The sequence below is a fragment of the Melanotaenia boesemani genome, chromosome 3 (assembly GCF_017639745.1).
Source record: "Melanotaenia boesemani isolate fMelBoe1 chromosome 3, fMelBoe1.pri, whole genome shotgun sequence".
Lineage (NCBI taxonomy): Eukaryota > Metazoa > Chordata > Actinopteri > Atheriniformes > Melanotaeniidae > Melanotaenia > Melanotaenia boesemani.
In genome coordinates, this window is record NC_055684.1 from 10,353,861 (window position 1) to 10,377,889 (window position 24,029).

The 24,029-nt window shown below is 42.2% G+C and overlaps 1 protein-coding gene across 4 annotated transcripts in view; it reads right to left on the reverse strand.

The window, feature by feature from the left end:
• Positions 1–24,029, reverse strand: part of dag1 (dystroglycan 1) — a 51,368-nt gene that overhangs the window by 25,860 nt on the left and 1,479 nt on the right. Inside the window, exons 2-3 of one of the 4 annotated variants that reach the window (XM_041981357.1) lie at positions 13,842–13,907; positions 1,523–2,176 (exon numbers count right to left, since the gene is read on the reverse strand). In XM_041981357.1, the coding sequence (XP_041837291.1) occupies positions 1,523–1,942 (420 nt within the window). In that variant the 5' untranslated portion in view covers positions 1,943–2,176; positions 13,842–13,907. Of the gene's footprint in view, positions 1–1,522; positions 2,177–12,499; positions 12,686–13,841; positions 13,912–24,029 lie in introns of those variants that run through there. The other 3 variants (XM_041981355.1, XR_006009826.1, XM_041981356.1) reach the window with 3 other exon arrangements.

Below are 24,029 nucleotides of genomic sequence, written 5' to 3' on the forward strand. Positions count from 1 at the left end.
CTAACAAACCTGCACCCAGCAACCTTTAAGACCCTTTTTAGTTTGACTAGATTCGTCTCTATCACTTCAAGTCATCGGGGAGATGTCTGAAAGTCATGAAGCTGAAGGACAAGTAGCTCAAACATCCCAGTGAAATTGTGCCGAGAATCCTGGAGGATGCTCAGCAACTGCTGGTTTTAATACAAGTATTTAATGCTATTCACCCTTACTGTCCACTTTATTAAGTCCAACTTGCTAGTACCGGGCTGGACTCTATTTTTCCTTCAGAACCATCTTAATTCTTGGTGTCATAGACTCAACAAGGTGTTGGAAACCTTCCTCAGAGATTTTGCTCCATATTGACATGACAGCATCACACAATTGCTGCAAATTTGTTTGCTGCATCCATGATGAGAATCTCCCGTTCCACCACATCCCAAAGCTGCTCTACTGACTGAGATCTGGTGACTGTGGAGGCCGTTGGAGTCCAGTGACTCATTGTCATGTTGTAGAAAGCAGGTTTGAACATCAGCAAGTCGTCTTCATCATGTCTACATGACTAAATGCACTGAGTTGCTGCCATGTGATTGGCTGATTACATATTTGTGTTAACAAGCAGTTGAACGTGTGAAGCTGATGAAGTTTTGTTTCCTCACACTAACTGGAGCAAATAAAGTCAACTTTCAGAATTACTAACTTGAAAGAAAAGATAAAGATGAAGTTACCAAAGTAACATCATTTATCTGAGCAGGAAAGAAAAAAACAAAACACAGATCAGATCATTTTCCCCACAGTTCCTGAAGGAATCCTGTGTGGCATTTGGCTCCATCAAGAAAAACAATAAAATCCCGATTTAATACTGGAATCACTTCTCTCAAGACGTCCAATTCAAACATCCATCAGAGTAAAGGAAATGAGAAGTGAGCCGCCGATGAGTGGAAGGAAAACCGTCCTGATCAGAGCTTCAAATTTGACACCCATAACTCTGTTTTACCAGTTTATACATCCTTACTTCTCCCAGTTATCTGATCTCATTTCAAACTTGGATTTATTTATTTATTTAATTTATTCATTTAGATCGCTTCAGACGTTTGTAAGCAACATGTAAAATTAATGAAAGAATAAAAAATAATAAAAAACCAAGTTATTTCTTGATAAACTTTATAGAAAAACTGCTAACATTTATTTATTTTTTTAACATTCTTTAATTAAATTAAAATATAATTTAACTTAATTTTTGTTTAATTTAAATGTTTGTTTACTTCAGTTTAATACCATTGCTTCCATTCAATTAAATTGAACACAATTAAATTTTTGTTTAATTTCATTTAAGTGATATTGAATGAAATTCAATCTAATTTTAATACATTCACTTATTATTAATATATTTTTTTTTCATCAATTTTATCTATTTATCTATTTAACGAACCTTTTATTCATTCATTTAGTTAGTGTTATATTGTGATTCCTGTGTGTTTTGCAGTCTTATTTCCTTTTAAATATTCCATTATCTGTTAGAGTAAATCAAACAAACTTGACTCACCTTGATGATGTCACCTAGGTAAACATCCTCCATCTTGTTTGGCACCTTAAATTGAAAGATTCTTCCCACCACGGCGGAGGAGTCGGGGAAGGCCGTGGGCGTGGCTGGGTTCTGTCGAGTCGCCGCGGATTCTGCAGCTTCCATCACCTGGAGTCCCTCTGTCGCTTCCTGGAAGTCGCGCAGCAGCGAGGAGCTCATGGAGGCCTCCAGCTCGCCTCCTCCGCCCAACATCTCGCCTTCTCCACCAGCTTCTATCAGCACCATGCCGCCCAGCATGTCCATCTCCAACTCTGCGCAGGTGGGCGGAGGGAGCCAGCCCACTGCGGCCAGAACCAAGCCCAGTAGCAAGACTCTAGTCCTGGGTGGTGTGACGAAGTCCCCCCTTGCCCTGAGCCGTCCCACGCTCAGTTTATTGCACATTCTCTACCCTTTGTCAGCCCGTCACTGATGCAGAAATCACAGAAAAAAGAGGATGTCCAAGCGGGAGGGGAAGGTCTCGGGGGGGCATGCACCCCCAACAGATAAAGCAAATCCGTCCTTTCAAACCTCCCTCCCCTCTACTCGCCCGGCGCCTTTATCTCTCTCTTTTGTCCTCTTTTTCTTTTCTTCCTCCTCTTCCTCTCTGTGTTTGTGGTTCAGGAGTCCCGCTGAGATCTGTGGAGACAAACAGAGACGAAGGTAAGAGGGGGGGACGTTCCAAAAACCTCACTATGGGGGGGTCACATTAGTAATCTGATTAGTTCTAACAACAGTTCTGGCTCTGGGTTTCAGCCTCCTTCATCAATGAGTTGAATCTGAGGAGGGAAAAATGGCGGGTGGGAGGTGAAGGGGACTCACGGAGGGACTGGCCGGACGCAGCTTTCTGGGGACGGCTGATGAATGAAAGCCTGCCCTATTGTTTGGGGGGAAGGTGAAACTGAGTGTGTGTGTGTTGGGTGTCAGCTTGGAGGCCTGAACTCGGGTTTGTTATTCGTACGGTTCTTTCATGGAGAAGATCCCCTCCTGTGTGTGTGTCTGTGGACACACAAATGACTTTCCCTGAGGGCTTCAGTTAGAGAATGAAAGAAAGCAGAAGAAGAGGGAGAAAAAAGGAAAGGGGAAGAGGGAGACCCCCACTGTGACTCCACTATGCCCCGTCAGAGAAAGTGAAATCTCGGCAGGACTCTCCCCGGTAACGTTAAAAAAGCCTCTTTGTTGTTGCCGCCCACTCCCCAACTGAGCTTCACAGTGACGTTTCCCTGCTGAGGAAGCTTTTTTGCAAGGAATTTTCACCTTTTCCTCTCAATGAAAATCCAGTTCTAACTTAACTGGCTGCATTCGACCAGTTTTTACAATCTGGTGAGTTAAAGTTTGAAAGCAGACCAAGATGGATGAACTTCATTCTCCTTCATGTTGGGCACCTTCAGCTGAACAGCCGGAAGCAAATTCCCTCCCGTTTCCTCCGTCTTTCCTCTTATTGCTTTCTTTCTGTTGTTCAATCTCCGTTAATGCTTCTACTCGTTCTTTCAATGCTTTTCTGGCTTTCTTGAAGTTTTAATTTTTTTTTTCCTATCCTGTGCAGCTTCCTCCGTTTGGAGGCTTTAGATCCCTGAAACCTTCAAGGTCGTTTCATTTTTCTTCTCAGCCATCAAAAACACAGCCTGCCTGTTCAGTTTGTGATGGTGGGGGAGTGGGGCTATGAAAAGAGGCCACCGAGCTGTCAAATAAAAGTTAAAAACAGACAAAAAAACAAAAAACAAAAAAAACAAAGACAAGCTGAGAAGCCTGCCGTTACCTCCGGACACCCGTTCTTCTCCAATCCCAATTCCAAAAAAAGTCTCCACAATTTTATGTTCAGGAGTGTTTTATCCACTACACTTTGTAGTGTTTAAGTGCACCACACTTGTCACCAGAGGATTGTACTAGGGGGCGCATTAGAGTAGGACTGAGTAGAGATGCTAAATTTGTAGGTTGTAAAAAAAAAAAGAAATCAGTAGAGGTGGTAAGTGCTGATTTATTTTGAGATCAATGCAGAGAAAATGACAGCAGGGGTATTATAGATGGTACCCTTAAACCTGGCCCGCTGTGTCTGGTCTTTGAAACTTCCCATCATTTTTACTGCTGTCAACCCTGTGGCCTTACAGCTGGTCAAACTAGTCCCTACTCTTCCCCTGCTGGTTACTCACATACTGCAGCTCCTGAACATGTAGCGTTAACGTCTCCGAACAAAGTGTTAAACTCAGATTTATCAGGAAAGGGCACATAATTCCTTTAACCCATTAGAAGCTGATACTTGATGTATCAGGACACAAGTTGGGTTTTTCCTTCCTGGGAAGAAGAATTTAGCAGCAGTTGTCTGTCTGCAGCTGCAGCTGTGAGGAGGTGTTCCACAGCTGTGGATTAAAAAGTCAGACTGTTGCTGCAAGAGGCCGAAGTTTCAGAAAACGCTGCTGTAAAGGCCAGCTGCATCAGCTTCAACAAAAACAAATAAATTAAAATTGATTACCTTTTAATTTGTCAGCAAATGCTAATGAATGCAGGTCCAGGTTATGCTGACTCATTCATTAAGCTGTCAGAAAAAACGTTGATACAAAGTTTACTTTGGATGATGGTGAAGCGGTTGCTCACTTACTCTTGATGTGGCACTAAAAGTTATTCTGAACTACGATCTGGTAAAATGCTAATAAAACAGTGAAAAAAGTGGCTTTGTGTAATTTTAGGAAATGTTTCTGCACAGTCCTCTGATACAATGATAAAAAAAAAGAGAGAGACATTGACTGAGCTGTTCCATCAAAACCATTTCTGACTGTACACTCACCATCCACTTTATCAGCTCCACCTGTTCATCTGCTTGTAAACACAAATATGTAATCAGCCAATCACATGGCAGCAACTCAATGCATTTAGTCATGTAGACATGGTGAAGACGACTTGCTGATGTTCAAAGTGAGCATCAGAATGAGGAAGAAAGGAGATTTAAGAGACTCTGAACGTAACATGGTTGTTGGTCTGAGTGTTTCAGAAACTGCTGATCTACTGGGATTTTCACACACAACCATCTCTAGGGTTTATAGAGAATGGTCTGAAATATCCATCTTCTGATGGTTACTTCCAGCAGGATAATGCACCAAGACAAAGCTCAAATCATCTCCATTTGGTTTCTTGAACATGACAAAAATAATAATAATAGATTGGATTTATGTGGGTTTTCAAGGCGCCAAAAGCTCTTTGCAGAAAATCCATTATTCATTCACGTCACATTCAACCTTGGTGAAGGTAAGCTACATGCATAGCGACAGCTGCCCTGGGGCAGCCTCTCCAACCATCACCAAACATTTATCCACATTCAAGGCCAGAGACACCGGAGGACTTGCCCAAGGACACAACCACAGGGCGATGAAACAGTATTCAAATCTTTCACCAACGCTGTGGTTATTTGACCGACTCTACGCTTGAGCCTCTGCCGCCAATGAGTTCACTGGACTCCAACAGCCTCCACAGTCACCAGATCTCATTAGAGCAGCTTTGGGATGTGGTGGAACGGGAGATTCTCATCATGGATGTGCAGCTGACAAAATTGTAGCAACTGTGTGACGTTATGATGTCAATAAGGTGCAAAATATCCGAGGAATTTTGTTGAGTCTATGAAACCAAGAATTAAGGCAGTTCTGAAGGAAAAAAGAGGTGCAACTCAGGCCTACGAAGGTGGAACTGATAATTTAACTGGTGAGTTTATTTCTAATGATAAACCAAATATCAGAGCAAAAAAACATGTCAACCCAAATATGCTTTGATTTTCTTTATTTGGGTTTTTGAATTCTTCTTTTACTTTAAGCTAGTCTAACACAAGAAAAACATAACTTTAGTCCAGCAGTCCATGACAGCAGCTCCTCTTTCAGGTTTCTTTTATAAATAAACCGCCCGTCATTGCGTCTCTTGGTATGTGAAGTGGGAAGAGCAGTAAAAGAAAAGGGGCATCAGTCCATCAGTCCAATGTAAAAACTACTGTGAGTCTAAAGATAGAAAGCTGTGTTTTCTATTTGGTGTTAATGACAGGGTGGCCGCTGCCTCATCGAGTATAGCCTTGGTTCATTTTACAGTTCACGCAGCAACCAGACGACTCACACCAGTCACAGAATAATGTGTGTGTTCTATTCTCTCACTAATCCATAATTTAGCTTATCAATGAAGAATTTGGTGAACAGAAATCTTGAAGAAGCCATCTGAAGACATATTTGTCCAATGACCTACTTGTGTTTCAGCATCCAAGTCTAAATTAAGTTTCTGGGGATAGTTTTACTTCCCAGAGTTCTTATTGTTGGAAACAACTATATAACTTTTCTGCAGTAGAACTGTGCAAATGAAACCCTTCTGGTAGTTTATCTCAGGGTAACACAGCTTCAGGAGTCTAGGTGGTTGAAGACTAACAGTATGTTAAACTAACTGGGGGTTCAGAAACCAGCATCACACTCAGAACCTCAACAGGATAGAAAGAATTCCAAATATTATCTTATTCCAGCTAAAATTGACTGTAAACATGTTTGTGTGACTGAAATTGCACTGAATCAGATCCCTGAAAGTCAGACTGTACCAGATAATGTGTTTGCATGTAAATGTTCAACTGGACTCAACCCAGAATCTGTAACAGGTCATTTCCTGGAAGCAGGAGAGGAAGCCAGGTTAGATTACGTAGATCTCGTCTCGGAGGAGTAAAGTCCCGCTTACACAACAATGTTTCCATGCAATATTTTTTCTTTGTGTTTTTGAAAAAAAGAAAAAAAAAAGCGCATTTGCACAACAGTGGAAAGAAAACTTTGCAATGACACACCCAGGTGTGTACAGCATCTTCATAAGACCGCAAAACACAACACAATAGAAGCGTTAGTATCAACCACTAGTAACTTGGCTCATGTAACCTCTACATCTTTGCTGACAGCAAAAAAACTTTACTTCTGCAGACCAAATAATTAAAAAGATATAGCAGAGCAAACATGACACAGAGGTCAACTATTGTTGTTGTTGTGCTTTCCACAGTTTAAGCAGGGCCTGATTGCGGAAGTGCCAGATGACGTCGTGACGTCAAATCTTTATGGTTTTATCGCAACAAAACTTTCTCAAAGTGTGTTAACAGGGCCTAAAGATAAAGTTCCAGTTTATTCCCCAGCTAATGTGCCAGCTGTTTTTATCTGGGACGTAACTGTAAAAAAAAAATATAAAGCAAATACAAACAACCAGAAAATGTGAATTCTGGTTTAAGAAGGATTTCTAAATGTCTGCATGTTCCAGTTAGCTCTGTTGGGACCATAATGCAGAAGAAGAAAGGACATTATTTCACCACAATCAGACCATGACCAGCTGTTCCTCACAAGAGTCTCCACAGAGGAAAAGACTTAAGAAGAGTTGTCCAAGAGCTGAGGACCACCTATGGAGAGCCTTAATAAAGACCTGGAATCAGCAGGTCCAGTTGTTAATAAAAAAATTAAAAAAAACAGCTAGTAATGCAGTCAGCCACCATGACCTGCATGAACGCTCACCACAGAAGAAAAAGCACACTGAAGATCTTTTAAAGTTTGCTGGACAACACTCTGGACCAGCCTGTAAAATAATGGGAGAAGATCTTTGGATGCCATAATATGCACCATACTTGGACGACAAATGAACTGAACATCACCCCAAAAACACTAATAGTAATGTTTGGAGGTGGGACCATCATGATATGGGCTGTTTAGCTTCACTTATACTCAACACTAACACAGAAGCAGACTTCTGTTTGTCTTCTGCATCCTTGACATCTTTGACAAAAATCCTTGTGCCATTCACTTTCATTGCACAATACTTCATTTCTGAGATTCTTATGATGTCTTTGCATGTCTGGATCACTTCGGTTCTTCCAACAACTTGTAAAAGTTTCATGCCCCCATTAAAAATGTTTACTGAGAAAAACATTGATGTGTTGAATACTAGAGGAGCTGCAACAAGTGGAAGCACCAAAACACTCTTCTGGGTTAAAAAAGAAATCAGTGTTGACAGCATCCCTGCACAAATATTCATTTACTTCATCTGCGGTAAATGAGAGAAGATGAGAAGTCGGACATAGTTTTGAAGTAAGAAGGTGGTGGTGGGTACAAAATTTTTTATTATAAAAAGGCTTTGACTCCTTAAGCCAAACAAAAGGAGTCAGCTTTTCCTGATCAGATGCCACATTTACTTTCATTCATTTTGTCCAGACTGACCCATTGCCAGTTTATAACCAACCCATTCCCCCACCCTGACCCGAACCTAAGAAATAATGTTCTGTGTATATATATTTTTTTTATTTATTTTTTTTTTTCTGTATCTCTAATAGCTCCATTCCTGATGCAGTATTCCTGCTTGCGTTTCTTCCACAGACAGACAACTGAAGTATGAACATTCCTGCCTGAACCTGCAGAAAATTCCGCTGCTGGAATTCCCCCCAGCAAGCAATGAAGATGCAGATTATAGTGACGGCGTTCCCACAAGGAAGCTAATCACAGAGACAACCATGAGCACAGTTAATGTCCGTTCTGTCGACACCCCCCCTCCCCCGTCTCTCTCTCTCTCCCTCTCCCCCTGAAAGTCCCAGCTGATGCCTCTATTATTGGCAGAGACGGAAGACAGGGAGTTTTTCTAAACATGGCTGCCTTCCTGAGGAAGCCATTGACGCCACAGAGGACACAGATATTACTATCCAACCCTGCGGTCATAAATCTGCTCTTCTCCACGTTCTCGGTAAAGATGGTGAAGTTTGAAACTGCAGGCTGGATTTTCTCTGCTGCTGCTGAACTAAACTCTGGATTACAGTGTGTTTACCTTTACAATAAGATTGAGATATTTAGCAGAGAGATTAGGCACATCTGAGGTATTTACCCGGCTGTCTGATGCAGACTGCTTTACAGCATGTAAACACAGATTATTCTTCAGCTGTGAGGATAGAAGTCTGCATTGTTCTTCTGCAGCATGTGTGGGAGACAGCCAGAGAAAAGGAATGTGCATCTTTGTGGTTTGTTCAGAGCTCATTTTTTGGCGGCTTCTGGATGAATTTCAGAGCTGCGACCTCTGTGACCCGACAATGAGCGCTACCTCTAAAATCTGCTTTATAGTGAATTCAAATTAATCTGCATTTCCGCTTGTAATTACCTTGGTAATTAGCTTGGCTGCAGTTGGAACAAGAAGCTCAGCTACAGAATAATACAATCTAAATTCAGAATGCAATCAATCACGATACAAATCCACCATCCAGCCCGTTAGCTGCCACCGCGGCCAGCGAACAGGCCATATGTGTGAACATAAGGCGGCGAGGAGAGTGTGTGTCATGCCAACAGAGAAGCAGCTTAGTCTGATCACTCCAACGATAAATTATGAAGAATGTTCAGAGAGTTGATGAAGGAAAAGATTTTTAACCCGATATAAATGTGTTTTTTAATACAAACCAAGTTAACCAGCTGCTTTAAACTACCCCGTTTCCACCACATGCATGCGGTGAATCGAGTCAGTGCGGTCCAACAGACCCTCCGATGAGACATTTATGTTCCAGTTTTCAACTTATGTCACACTGCAACCCACCAATAACGAGCAAAAGGCAGACATGTTTTGAAACTGTTCTTTGCAGCCGTAGTGTCTTTATGGAACAAATCCGAAGCAGTTCTGTAAAGATAAAGATTCTGAATGCAAATTAAATGATTACTGGTGACAGCTCTTCATCATGATCTTCATCCTCTTCTGGAAATTATAAGTTCATCTTTTACAAACCATCCAAAATAAACGGACTGATAGTTTACACACACACACACACACACACACTCAGGGTTCTCTGAAGGGATTAGTAAAGTATTTCTATTCTATTCACACACACACACACTCAGAGAGGAATGTGTGTGTGTGTGTGTGTGTGTGTGTGTGTGTGTGTGAAGGCAGAAATTCAGCTGCTAATTGGAGAGATGTAATTTCTCTTCCTCCATGTTCTCTAACAATAATTGTATTTCCTGCTCGTCTCTCTGTGTTTGTTCTGATTCTTCATTCTTTCATGTTTCGTGTCTGCAGCAGTTGCATCGTTATAATTAGCCTACTGAGATGCGCAAAGCATTGCAGCGTTTTCCCCTCATGAGCTGTTAGCTTCACACACACACACACACACAGCCTGTGAAAGCGCTGATGCTTTCTGTGCTCCAAAAACTAATCAAAGTGGACGTATGTTTGACTGCGTTTGCAAAAGAACTGCGATTCCCATGATCCCGCCTCGCTGGTTTCATTATCATTTTTATTTATTTATTTATTTTAGCTTTGCCTCAAATGAAATCCTCCTTTTAAGAAGGCCTGCCGAGGCCCTGCGGGGACACAAAGGGATGGTAAATACTCTGACAGGAAGAACTTAAATCCACAGCAAAAATATTTTCAGACCGCAGGACGTTGGTGCATCTCTTTCATCGTGGCGAAGGTCACCTTTCAGTTTGACTCTGTCTCTTGTGTCACAGTTGAAACAACAAGGTGGAAGATATTTTTAATATTCGGGCAGAGGCCCGATCCTGTTTTCCACAGAAGGATTATTTGATAGATAAAGATCTTGTTTGTAGAGATAAATGGCGTCCCAATCGCTGCAGGTTGCCTGCTTGTGTAACTCTACAGTACAAATCCTCTCCTTTGTGTTTTTGGAAAAGCTGGGAGGTCCGGAACGGCTGCTCCACCTACAGCAAGTCAGCTCACAGCTTTCAGTGATTAATATATATTTTTTCTCATCCTCAAATGTTTTTGTGCTACGTTTCTTTTGATCCACCAGTTTTGCATTTGACTAAAACTCATCAATGGGACATTAACTTGATGTCGACCCTTTACAAGCTTAGATTTCGGATACATATGCATATACATCTGTGCTTCCAGCCCTGCGGCATGAGCAGACATCTGCACACCCCAGAATGGATGGAACAACCTGATGTGCAGAATTAATTACAAGATGGATCGTTTTTCCTTCTGAGCCTCCAAATGGCCCACCGCCCCGACCAGAAGTCCAGGGCGAGGGGCATCCGCCGACTTCCGGCCCTGCTGGCACTCCCTGAACTCTTGTTTTATGAGGCAGGTTCACATCTGCCTCCAGCTGTCTATCACACCCTGACTGTTTGAACAAAGCGGGTGTGAACAAGGAGCGGCCGGAAACTTCCACCTACACTTGTTTTTCCCTCCTCTGCTGGATTAAGAGCTGGTGTTCTGGTGTTTTCTCAGAATTCTGTTAGTTGGTTTGTTGATGGAGTTTTGACTCCCACAGTTCCAGCTGGATCTCTGCCGACTGTGTATCAACATCTCATCTGGAGGATTCGCATGTGGATGAATGAAACTCAACATCACTTACAGGATCTTTCTCTAAAACGTGAAAAGTTGAACATTAAATACGTCTTCTAGCAGCTCTGCCTCTGCAGCTTGCCACTAACTTAAAGCTATAAATATCCGGTGAAATGTGGTTCTAAAACCAAACTGTTGACAAATAAGATCTGCTGAGATTAGACAGGAATATGGAAAAATAAAAAGATCCAGATGCATCCTTGTGAGTGCAGAGTCAGTGGTTTTATGGAACTGAATATCTTCCATAAAATGATTTGTCGATTCTTCTGACAGATTAATTAGTAACAGCATAAATGGTCTGTACTTCTATAACGCTTTTATCCAAAGCGTTTAACATGTAAGTCACAATTCAACCATTCACACACACATTCACACACTGATGGCAGAAGCTGCTATGCAAGGCGCTAACCACGACCCATCAGGAGCAACGAGGGGTTTCGGTGTCTTGCTCAGGGACACCTCAACATGAACTCGATCGGGCCGGAATCAAACCGGCAACCCGTGGGCTACAGGACAACCACTCTACCCACTGAGCCATGCCGCCCATGAATAAAATAAATAAAATCAAATAAATACAACAGTCAACGAAACTGCAAAACTTTGTTCATGTAAAGAATTTCATAGAGATAAAACAGAAATAAGTAATGGTCAGTTTTACTGGTTTACGGTTGCAGCAAACACTTTTGCAGTTAAGTCCAGTAACGACCACCAACTCCCTGAAACAAGACTATGGCAACATGATGAGATGTTATTACACTGTAACCAGCAGCTTGTGTCAGACCACAGTTTAACTCTTTCGTATACTTTTCATCGAACCTCAGAATGGTCATTCTGCGGTCACGGGGCACAGGCCCCAGTGGGCCAAGATCGGCAGCCACCGACCCCGCTAGGCACCGGCCATCCAGGGTGACTAAAGCAAAGGGCTCAGGGCCCCACCCAGCCCCCGGCGTGGGCCAGCCCCAGCCCCCCAATCCCCCGATACTCATCCAGAAATGCAAAACAGAAGCATGAACATTTCTCATTGTTATACATTCATCTCTAAACTTTAAAGAGAAAAGGTAATTATTTAAGGGTGCTCTGACTATAGGAGAGTCTACATGTGTGTGGCCCCTACCGGGACCACCAGCTAGGACGTGACGTGCACGGACAGCTGGTGACAGCTGGTCTTGTGTGTTTTGGATGCATGTGAGTCAGCTGGATACAGTTTCTGCTGTGACTGAAGATGACAGCTGGGTAATGCAAGACACTCTGCATGCCACACACACACGCACCCTAACACACACACACCATTCAACCTGTAACTGCTCAGACAGCTCTGCAGACTCCCAGACCTGCAGCTTTAATCATGGCTGTGATGTCTGACAGTGATTTTCGGACAGAAAACAATTGAAAAGTTGCATTTATTTGGACATCCTGATGGGCCTTCTCTCATACCTTTAATTCCAAAACAGACTCCACTCTCATAAGCACTTATTTTTGTGAGATGAGTAAAGCACGGCTGTATTTTTACATCATGAGTCATTTTCCAGGAGTAGGTGTCAGAGTGGGTGTTTACAAACGTCTTCTTTTAGATTCCACGCTTTGACTCGGTGCCACAGAAGGACCGTTTTTCTCCCGCTCTGAAGCTGACATTAATCTGAGACAACAGAAACTGAAAGGGCTGCTTTATTTCTCTTCATTTGTCGTAAATATGACGTCAGTTTTAACCCGAACGGGCCTCCGAGCTTCGAAACAGCAGCTGAGATCTGCTCCGTGAGTTCTCCGGAGCTCTGGGTCTGATTCACCTCCCTGTCGGCTCTGCAAGCTCCATTTAGCTCCACACTGCAAACACACCTCCGCCAAGATAAACAGACCCGATCTGGGTCAGCTGTGCAGGTACAGTTCTGATAACACACACACACACACACACACACACACACACACACACACACACACACACACACACACAGGAATGACCTGGATATTGCAACAAACTGGAGGACCAATGTCACCAATATGGGAGAAAGTTAAAATATGTCCTTCACATTTGGTGTGTTTCTGCTTTTCTAAATGTGTGTGTGTGTGTGTGTGTGGGTGTGCGTGTGTGTGGGTGTGTGTGTTTGCAGAGATAGGCATCTCCTCCCATCCTTCCCGGTGATGCAGGTCATCAATTTTCATCTCTAACTCTGTCCTATCTGCCTTACAGCACCCAGTTATAAATACACAAGCAGGCAGAAAAGCAACCAGTCAGTATATCCAGCCAGTCAGCTGCACACACGCATGCACACACACACACACCTCTATTAAAATCCCCTTCTGCCTCTTCCTCAGTTTATTTGCAGGCAGACAACAGGTGAGCCACATTATGATGTTACGTTGTTTCAGATGTTTTTACCCCAATTTCCAAAAACTGGGCAACAATCTTTAAATTAATGTAAAATTCAATTAAAAGGAAACAAATATTCCCAATTAAACAGCTCCATTTTTCTTGGCAGATCCCAAATGAAAGAAGAAAATGTGGCACATCTCTTCTTTTTTTTTAAACTTTATTTAAACACACAAAGATCAACTAGAGATTGTTTGAAGCAACCTGACAAAAACTTTAAGCTCAAGGTCATTTTAAAATTTTGCTTTTAGTAACAAAAATTTCTCTGAGTGGAATCGACCACAGAAAATGGAGTTGGGTATGACTTCCCACTGACTGAGGCTGTGTTAAGGTAAAATCTTTTTACTCATTTACATATGCTACAGTTTTTTTCAGTCTGTACCCCTGCATGGCTCCCCCATCAAAAATAACCTCGAACCGCTCCTGCTTTAAGCAGATAAAAAGAAAAGCTGATTCATTTTCATTGTTAGTGATATAGAGTCTCATATAATGTTAACTTTAAGGTTAACCTGTTAGACATTAGCCTTGGCAGATTAGCAATGTCGCCAGCTAACATCTCAAAGACTTTCTACAGATCTGATGCAGTTACCCCTTTAGGCTCCACTTTTTAATAGCTTTACATACCTGCTGGTATTTTCCTGTCGTCCCTGTGACTGACTCAGACTGACTGATGAGAGACAACGTCTCTGACTTGCTAAAAAAAAAAGAAGGAGAAACGGTAAATCCACTCAAGAATCTTTGATCATCAAAGTTCTAGACAGATCTGATAAAGAACAACTTCAATATACTGAGTTTCACAGCAAAATAAGAACCACTGAGGAGTTTCTTAACTGTCAAAATACTGGTTAAAATATTATGGATAAAAATATCAGGCGAAGATTTTGATTCCTGCAGAGGACAGGGAGCATCCAGCTTGTTATCAGCAGACAGTTCAACACCCTGCATCTCTGATTTTATGGAGTTGCATTAGTGTCTATGGCGTGGGCAACTTCCACATCTGTGAAGCTCCATCAATGCTGAAAAGTACATGGAGGTTTTAGAGCAACATCTGCTCCCATCCAGACAACGTCTCTTTCAGGGAAGACCTTGCAGATTTCAGCAAGACAATGCTGAACCACATCCTGCATCCATCACAACAGCATGGCTTCTCAGGAGAAGAGTCTGGCTGCTGAACTGGCCTGCCTGCAGTCCAGACCTTTCACCAGCAGAAAACATTTGGAGCATCATGAAAGCATAAAGTCCTGCATCAGACCAGAATGGGACAACATTCATCTCCTAAAACTCCATCAACTGGTCTCCTCACTTCCCAGACGTTTACAGACAGCTGTTAAAAGAAGAGGGGATGCTACACAATAATAAACATCAGCAACACTAGAAAAGTAAAATATGAGTTGAATTCTTTTCCTCTGAGCGGTGACAGAAAGACATTCCACCTCGCAGCGACACTGATGTTATTAAAACGTATCCTGTTGGAGGCGGGAATGCTGTATCAGAAGGTAATGACTTCAGCCTGAGTGATGGAGGGACCGCCAGAATGAGACGAGCGGAGCGAAAGCAGCCTTCCTCTGCAGAAAGAGGGGAAGCAATGTGAAAACAAGCGAGGGAGTGATGTGTTGCTGTTTGGTTAATCTGCAGCGGCAGCAGCGGGGAGCTGTGGGGATTCAAAGCATCCAGAGACTTCCTGCAGGACTCGGGATAACACTGATATTTAGTATCATGTAAACCAGCAAGCACAACATCCAACCCACACACACATGCACACCATCTGCATTATGTCTCCAGGGACTGCAGGCGACAGTCAGATAGATCCCCACACCCTAATGACTCCCTACACCTCCCCCCCACTCCTCCAGGTAAGTCAGTAACAGTCCTGGACCTTCTGATAGCTCCGAGTGAACAAAGAAGGCATCGGACATGCTGCCGAGTCGGAGAGCACCTCAGAATATCAACGAAGCTGAGAGAGGATGCCACGGATGGATTATTGCACTTCAAAGAGGAACGCACTCTGTTAGCAAACACAACAACAACAACACCTTTGTCATTTCACCTGCAACAATACATTTAATAAAGGAATCTACTAAATGTACAGAGCAGGGATCACTAGCTCTGGTCCTCGAGGATTGGTGTCCTGCAGGTATTGGATGTTTCCCTGCAGCAACACACCTGATTCAAATGAATAGATCATTAACAGACTTGTGCAGAACATGACAAGAAGCTGTTGGAGATCCATTTCATTTGAATCAGGGACAGGAGGTGAGAACGTAAGAGCAGAGAAAGTCACTGTGAGAAACTTCCTGTTTAGTGGTGAAGATTTTGCTACCGAAGATTTTTGTGGTGTTTAGCAATAAACACCACACAGCTCTGCCAGTTCCAGCGGAGTCCAGTGTCTGTTTCACCACTGCTAGGTAAAATGTAGGGAGCTAAGCCTGAAGCTAGCTGATGGGTAAAGTAAAGGGAGCTAAACCTGAAGGTAGCTGCAGCTTCACCCAGCAGCCCCTTTCCTCCTCCTCCCAACCTCGGTGAAGAGGCAAAACGTTTATAAGCTGTTTCTATCTGACTTATTACCAATTGTGGAGACCAGACCAACATGGTTACTAAACCATGTTGGTCTGGTCTGTTGCTTCTGTAGCAAAAAGACCAAATGGAATACAAGCAAAATAAGGTTGCTAAACGCTCCTGTGGGTGCTGTGTTTAATTCACGTAGCATAGCAGGCCGTTCTTAAAGCAAGCCCCGTCTCCCTGACACGCTTCCTCATCTACCTGCTGAACCTGAAATATAAAAAAAAAAGTGTCTATGGAACACCCAATATACAAATAATTTCTCATGAGCGTTTTACTATTTCCATTTCATTTTTTTTTTTATTCCAACATTGATGTCATCACGATGACATCACGACTAATCAACTAAATGTTTTTGAAAGGCCGACTACAAAAATCGGCAAAATGCCTATCCCTAATATAATATAATATATATATATATATATATATATATATATATATATATATATATATATTAAGAGGTAGGGACACTTTCAACCCCACCTCTGAGGTCCAGATGGAGGCCTCAATGACTTTTCAGAGGGCATTCAGGAGCGTTAAACGCTTTCTGCACCTTTTCCTAGCCTGCCCTTCTCAACCCTCCACCTGCTGTCACCACATCCACCTCTTCCTCATTTCCTCCCTCTCTTTCCATTAACCCCATTTCTCTCCTTCTCCCAGTCTCAGTGCATCTCTGCAGTCTCTAACCCAATCAATCAACTCATCCCAATCCCACATCTACTGTCGCCCCCAAAATTCCTCATCCATCCCCACGGCCTCCACACACACACGCACATGCATACATGCACACACTTCCTGGCGTCTCCAGGACATGAATCACTGCAGCAGACGGCTGAATGACTGCTCATCATAAAAGATGGATTGACAGATGAATGAATGGATGGAGTGGATGGAAGAATAGAGGGATAAATTGGTGGATGAATAACCGAAGGAAGGAGTGACTCATGACTTCCTGATCTGCTTCACAAATAGAATAGAAGATGAGCATTCAGGCCTGATGATGAGTGTTTACTTCCTGCAGCATGCAGTCTTTACAGGGACAATAAAGTTTGCTTTTTACTCAGTCGATTTTCCAGAGAACATAAGATCATCCTTAAATGTGGAAATACTAAAGTGTAGTACAGAATAACCAACACACACACACACCTCAACAGAAACACAAACTCAGTTGCCCACAGCAACCAGGCTGATTAGGAATTCCATTCTCAAACCCCTTGCCATAATTTTTATGATCAAGTTTTTGTCTCTCTGCAGGCAAAGTTTTAAATTCCCGCCGTTTATTATCCAGCATTGGGCTTTAGGGCAGCAGACTGTTCAGTCTACCACACACCCTTCCCACCCACCACCTCCAGGTGTTCCAGGGAACACCTTGGCATTCCCAGGACAGCTGAGAATAATCTAACTGGAGAGGGAGGTTCCTGAATACGCCCTGAGGGACACTTATGGAGCATGTCCCCTGGGAAGCGTCCAGATCCTGACCTGACAGAACTGGTAACTTTATAAGAACAACGTCACTCAAAGCGCCTCCCAAAAGTTTTCCATTTACCAGACACTTTGTTAGGAACAGCCACTAATTCCAGGTTGGACCTCCTGTTGCCTTTCTCTCATCTCCAACCAGTCTGCTCATTCTCCTCTGACCTCCAGAGGTTCCACAGAGGCTAAAAGACCGGCAGAAACACAGAAGTTCAGGATGAGAACATACTGGCTAACAAACAAGGAGGAGCGTCGCCAGGAAACCAGCGCAGCCTCCATCAAACTCCCCCCGTGTGTTTGAGCTGCACCTGGAGGCTGTTCTAAACAAGATCTGAGATATAAATCATCCTCAATGAAACTACTGGTACAGGAGACTGCTGTGTGTTTAAAAAAACCACCAATGTGCTGCCTTTCACCAATTAATGTCCAAGTAGATTATCATGAAACTGATGACACACAAATCCAGGGCAGGAAATTTTCTCATGAGTTATTTCAGGTGTTGAAATGTTTAGCTTTATTCAGTGGAGCTAAAACTTTAATTTTAGAAAATAATGTTTTTTCTTTCTACTTAACGTTCACATTTTTAACATTTCCCTAAAACTCATTCTGGTTCACTATAATGTAAATAACCATTAAAATGTGCTTAAAATGTATTAAAATGTTCTGCTGAGAGCAACGCTGGGAAAATTTGGGTGAAACTCTATTTTTTGCTGGTGTATCCAAGTTAAAGAGTTATACACATTAATGAAACCAGTCTAAAGACTCGGTCTGGAGCCCTGATATGATTGGCTGATTTGCGTTAACAAGCAGTTGAACGGGTGGACCTGATAAAGTGGACAATAAGTGCAGATCATATGTAAAACTAATTCTGCCCCATCAGTTTTATTTATCCATCTATTTAAGTTGGTGTTTTTTTTTTTTTAGCCAATCAGGGACAAGCAATACTTTAAATCTTCTGGGAGTCCAAACAGGTTCAGTGTGGCATGAAAACAGTTTAAACCCTTCAGCTCTGCACTCCACCGACTCATTCCACTGCTACTTCAGGGAAATGTTTTCTTTAGGTTTGCTGAATAAACGACTTCTACGAAAGACAAACAGCTACCGGGCTGCGGCTGTTTTCTCCGTCCCGTCGCAGGGATGTGTCTGAATCCTTCACACCTGCAGAGTTCTTGCAACCTGAAGCTTCACTCCTGTTCGTGTCCAATCAGAAGCCACATGTGACTCAATGTGTTCCACAGCAGAAACAATGTCACCCATTGAGACCTCACACACACACTCAGAGCGGCGCTGGTGTTTGACTGTTAGATTTAACATGTCAGCTTCTCTCAGCTCTCATTTCCTCCACCTGCTGTATTTGTCTCCCACTGAGGCTTAAAAAGCTCCTGGCCTGGTGGAGGGCTGAGCTGTTTGCACAAGTCAACACAATTCACACACACACACACACCGCTCATGCAAAAGAAATGTAATGTAGAGCTCAATGTTTGAAAGTTCAATGGAGACATTGTTAGACTAGTGAGGTAACTGCTGTAACTCACTGATTTCTACCTCATTTCTTTATGTTTTGCTAAAAATATCCTGATCCAAGTCGTCACATTAAATATCTGGAACACATTCTCTTAAGATTCCCAGGTTCCTCCAGACTTTATATTTAGGGTTAATCTCAGAAGGATTAAGAAAGAAGACAGGTAGTGCTCATCAAAATATTGTTTCCAATAGGAAGACCAGATAATTAGACAATAGATTGACATTATGGAACAAATTTAGGCAATAAAACAGAAAAACAAAAAGCAAAAATGAAAAGCATACAACTTTCAAATAAAAATGGAGATTTTTAAATCGTATGACAACATCTGCCCTGTTTGCCCTTTCTTCCTTTTAGGTTCTGCTGTTTCTTTTCATTTTAATCTACAAAACTAAATAAATGGGGTAAAAAGAAAAAATGTAGGCAAAAACCATCTTTACAGAAGGTTATTTTCAGATAAAATGGTCTAAACAAAATTATAATGTAAACATAATAAAGGTTAGTCCTGAGAATATACCAGTTCATACCGGTTCATAGAGAGAACAGGTTTATATTTTTGTTGTAATCTGAATTAGTCAGTTTTAAAAGGCCAAACAAGACTGCCAGAGAATGTCTGAATTCTAATTTTAATAAATTAATCTTATAACAAATATAAGTAATTATATCATTTCAGGTTCTTTTGCAATTACAAAAAAAAAGTAGCCTACATGAAGGTGTCAGAAAAAGCAGTGAAAAGCAGTCCATCTGCATGAGAATAAAATGTCATAAAATGTTGTGAAAACAGTTTGTTTTTATTTTGATTTTCCTTCTGAAGGGTCACTCTGTGTTTTCTGTGGTTTAAACGATGAGACGCGTTAAAATTGGCTCAGTTGCTTCAGGTCAAGTTTCTCCTGATTTTCTACATGTTAGGGTGTAAACACCACCAAAGCTGTCTCTGAGCTGCACCTCAATGAGCACAGCTATCCATTAAAGGACACGCACACACACACCTCCTCTGACCCCGTTCAGCATGGCAGACAGGTTGCCATGGTTACCGCACCAGCATGCTCCGGTTAGGCTGTTTTGTGGTGGATGCTAAATTCCTTCACAGATGACCGAGCAACACGCCTCCACATGCGGCGCCGTTTCCACGACTTCAAACAGAACCGAACCACACACAAACACACACACACACACACACACACACACACCATGAAAACCCAAATCAGTTTTTTGGCATGTGTCAGAGATTTTAATGTTTAATGCTGGAAACACCACATCCTACGATTACCTGAGCTGGAGAAATACATCAGATTACTGAAGGAGATGAAGTGTTAAATGATGGGTGGAAGCGGTGCAGTCAAACTACACAGCCACCAGGTCCGTCGTTTAGAGCCCGAGAGCAAAGCGAGCCCAACATTTTAATCCCAGAACTCCTTCAGGTAGCAAAACATGTCAGCATGTGGCCACTGCTGCAGCAGCAAGGCCGAATCCCAATGAGGTCTTCTTGCAGTGTTAAAGGCTTTTCTGGCATGGAGGTGGAATTCCTCCATGGTTGACACGGCAACCGTTTGGCTCCGTGTCCAGAAGGCTAACCAGCCACAACAGGCTGGCTAATAAAACCAGCCTCTGATAAGCAGTTAATGCCCCAGAACTAATTACTGCACTGCCGCCCTGTTTTCTCGCTTCCCGATTCTGGAGTGTTACACACACACAAACACACCGACACACACAGCTGTGATAATCTGCTTCTTACAGTTTTTAGTGCTGGGACAGGACAGCTTTAGCAGCAAAAGATAGTTCTGGTTTGTAGTTTTCTCACAACGTGGCTGTTTTTAGTCTTCTAACATGTGCAGGGGCGGGTCTACAAAATGTTTTGATGGGGGGCCCCGGGGACCACACCAGGAAAAGGGTGGCACAACTAAATGAAAAGTGGACAGCAAACGCAGAAAGGACATTTTGAAAAAGCAAAGGCCAGTTCCTACTAATATTTATTTTTAATGACAATATCTTAAGATGTTGATGCTTGTTTTTACGCAAATTTCTAGTTATTTTGAAAAATCTTCCTTTTCTCTGAATACAGTGGCTGGTTATGAGCTTTATTTCCTCAACATCACAAGATGGCCAAAGTGAGCTTGAGAATGGGCACATAGTATGGTGTGAAAACAGACCCAACATTGTAACAAATGTGCAATTAAAAAAAATGACCAATAATAGTAAAACATTTGTTAAACATTAATCATGTAAAAATTATAGATCCTTTTGGTACCATCAGGCCCTGCGCTGACAGGTGTGTCGATTAAAGTCAAATAAAGTGAACAAGCAAGTTCACTTTGAGGGCTGATGCAGCTGCAGGTGAGCATTCAGGAGCACAACTCTGATGGCAGCTTTTTACAAACGCTTCAACATGAATCTTCACGCTCACTTTTAAACAGTCTTTCCAGTGAAAAGACTTCCTGGGGAATGCATCAGTCCCACCGCAAACTTCCTGTCACAAAAGAAGTGATGTTCAGCAGATCCCACAGCTGCAAGGCTGAGGAACCAGACAGGCCTGATGGTCCGAGCACCGTCACCCAGAGGAAACATACTCCAAACAACAGGAAACTTCAGCAGCTTCCTGTCCTTCTTCTCTATGTCATCAACCAAACTCAGGTCTATTTTCTCTGGATCTCAGACTAACTCCATCTGGCTCTTCAAACAGCTGATGCCCGTTGGATTTTCATGTACTAAGAAACGATCGGCAGCATGTTGATCACGGTCAGACTCATGACTGTAGAAGCTTCGGTTCAGTTTCGACCCACAGGAGCTCAGACAGAGACAAAAAAAAAACGCTGCTGAAAGGATCTAAATCTTGTCTCCCGCGTGTGATAAAGCAGGCTTATTCCACAACATGCACACAATCTCCCTGTGCACAAAAAAAAACGTATCCGTCTCCATAAGCGACCAGGAGAGCCTCCTATCTACTAAAGTCTGAAAAGCAGGGAGCCAAGATTATTTATCACAGGAGGATGCACAAAGCTTTCTCTAACACAAGAACTCAATCCTATTTTGGATGATATTGATTTCAGAAATGGGGAGTAGAGCTCAGAAAAAACACACTTAAAGAGGAGGAGGGGGAGGAAGAGGAAGGGGGCCTGGGGAATATGAGTGGCTCCAATCTGCCTTTACTAAGAAAATCCTGTTTGTTTGCTGAGATTAAAATGAGATTAAACCAAAGCTGTTGTCAGATTTACAGGAAACAGATTTACTGTGGAGAAAAAAAAGCTGACTTGTTGAACATCAAACTTTCAAATTTACATTTGCAGCTGTGAACTATCTGGTTTCATTCTGCAGGAAGGATGTTGTGAGTTTCTCTGAGAATTTCTACTGAAGCTCCTGTCAGAGGCTTTTCACATGAAAAGACGCAAAGCTGCACGTTGTTTACATCACCTGGACGGATTAGCTGAGAGACGCTGCTGTAAAAACTGAGGAGACATCATGAAAAACTCAGCAAGAGCAGGAAACGTCAGAGCTGTGAACAGGAACAGCTGCAAAGCGAAGAGCCGCCACACTAAAACCTGCTCACACACACACACACACCAACACGTGTGCTTTCACCTTTACTGCTGCTGTTGGTTTGTTTCTTCTCAGTTCAGCAGCAATCAGCTGATCAGGACAGAAAATCAACCACTTCCTCTGCCGGTTTATCACAAATTTAACCACCGCGTCAACATTTGTGGGCAGATGAAGCCGTTCTGGTTTTAGCTTCAGCTGAAGAGCCTGAAACCGAGCACATAGAAACATGAACTGCAGAATCTGCCGCTGTAAACGGCGTCCGTCTTTGTCCGAAACATCTATCTGAATGTTGTTCGTTAACTCTGAGTCTTTTCTTTTTAATAAATCAAAACGTTTTTGAGAGATTTTTATGCAAAGTGCAAAACAAAAAGAAAAAGAAAGAAGTGACAGCTGTTATTGAACGCATCACAATACTTTTCAGTTTTAAAGCAGCTATAAAATCAAATGAAGTCAGTAAATAGTTTTCATTAAAAATCATTATTCAGCATGTGCTGACTCTTGGACCTCCCACACAAATTTTTGTTGGTTTTCTAATAAAATTATTCTGAAACACATCTAAATACATTCCTATGGAAACCCAGAGCAACCATGCTTGAATGTTTTTTAAGATGTCATTTCGAAATGACAGTTTAATTATTTTCAAACCTACAAAAAAAACAAAACAAAGATCTTTATTTGTTGAAATTCAGGAAAGCCATGTGTTCCTCAACTTACTGTCACAGATTCTGACCTTCTGTAACAATAACCCATTAAATTAGCTTCTGACCGCTAACCGCTAACCCATGATCTTGAAAGAATGAAGCTCGTAACCTCTTACAGCATCATTATTTGGAGAAAATGACAATTTTTCCAACATAACAAGAAAAACTTTCACACACTGTTTTGGTTTGTGTGGACACTTTATTCAGTTTTATCTTCAACCCTAAACACAGTGATAATAATGAGCAGTGTGTCACATTTACTGACACCTAGTGGTCAAGTCTGAGATGGCAACTATCGGAAACATCTACCAAACTTCTATAAACAAACTATAGAGAAAACAAGCAACTTTTTGTCTGTTTTCCATTTGAAAAACAAAACTTACCAAAGTTTGTTCTTGTTTTCTTCTTCCCATGTCAAAAGCCCACTCACTTCTCTATAATCAATATATTTAAAACACAACCTGTATTCACGTTTTTTTGTTTGTTTTTTTTTAAGGAAACTGAACTCTACAAGCTGCTGATGTGACCCCCTCCCCCTCCAAAAAAAAACAAAAAAAAAACAAGCCCAAACACACTGGGACCAAAGTGAGCAAATTAACAGAGCCATGCAAAAACAAACACTGATCCCCGTGAGGAGGATTAAACACATTGCTCCTGTCAACAACACACCTATTTACACACACACACACGTGTGTGTTCAGCTGCAAGTCAGACTGATTTACATCACTAAAGGTTCAACAGAACAGAATCGAGGGTGATGCACCCAGAACCCTGAAGGCCTCGCAGAATGTGCCAAAACGTGGGTTCTTTCTGAAGCTTTGGGAATTCAGGGAAGCATCACCACCATGCCCTGAAAGGTCAGCATGGGCCCACCGCCTCCTGTAAAACGTTACAGGGACACCCAAGACGCTTGTAACCCACCCCTCCCCAATAGGAACCACAAGGACACATTCCTCCCGTTATATGGTCACACTTCAGATCCAGAGGTTAAAAACTAATTCCTATTTTCATGACTGATTAACT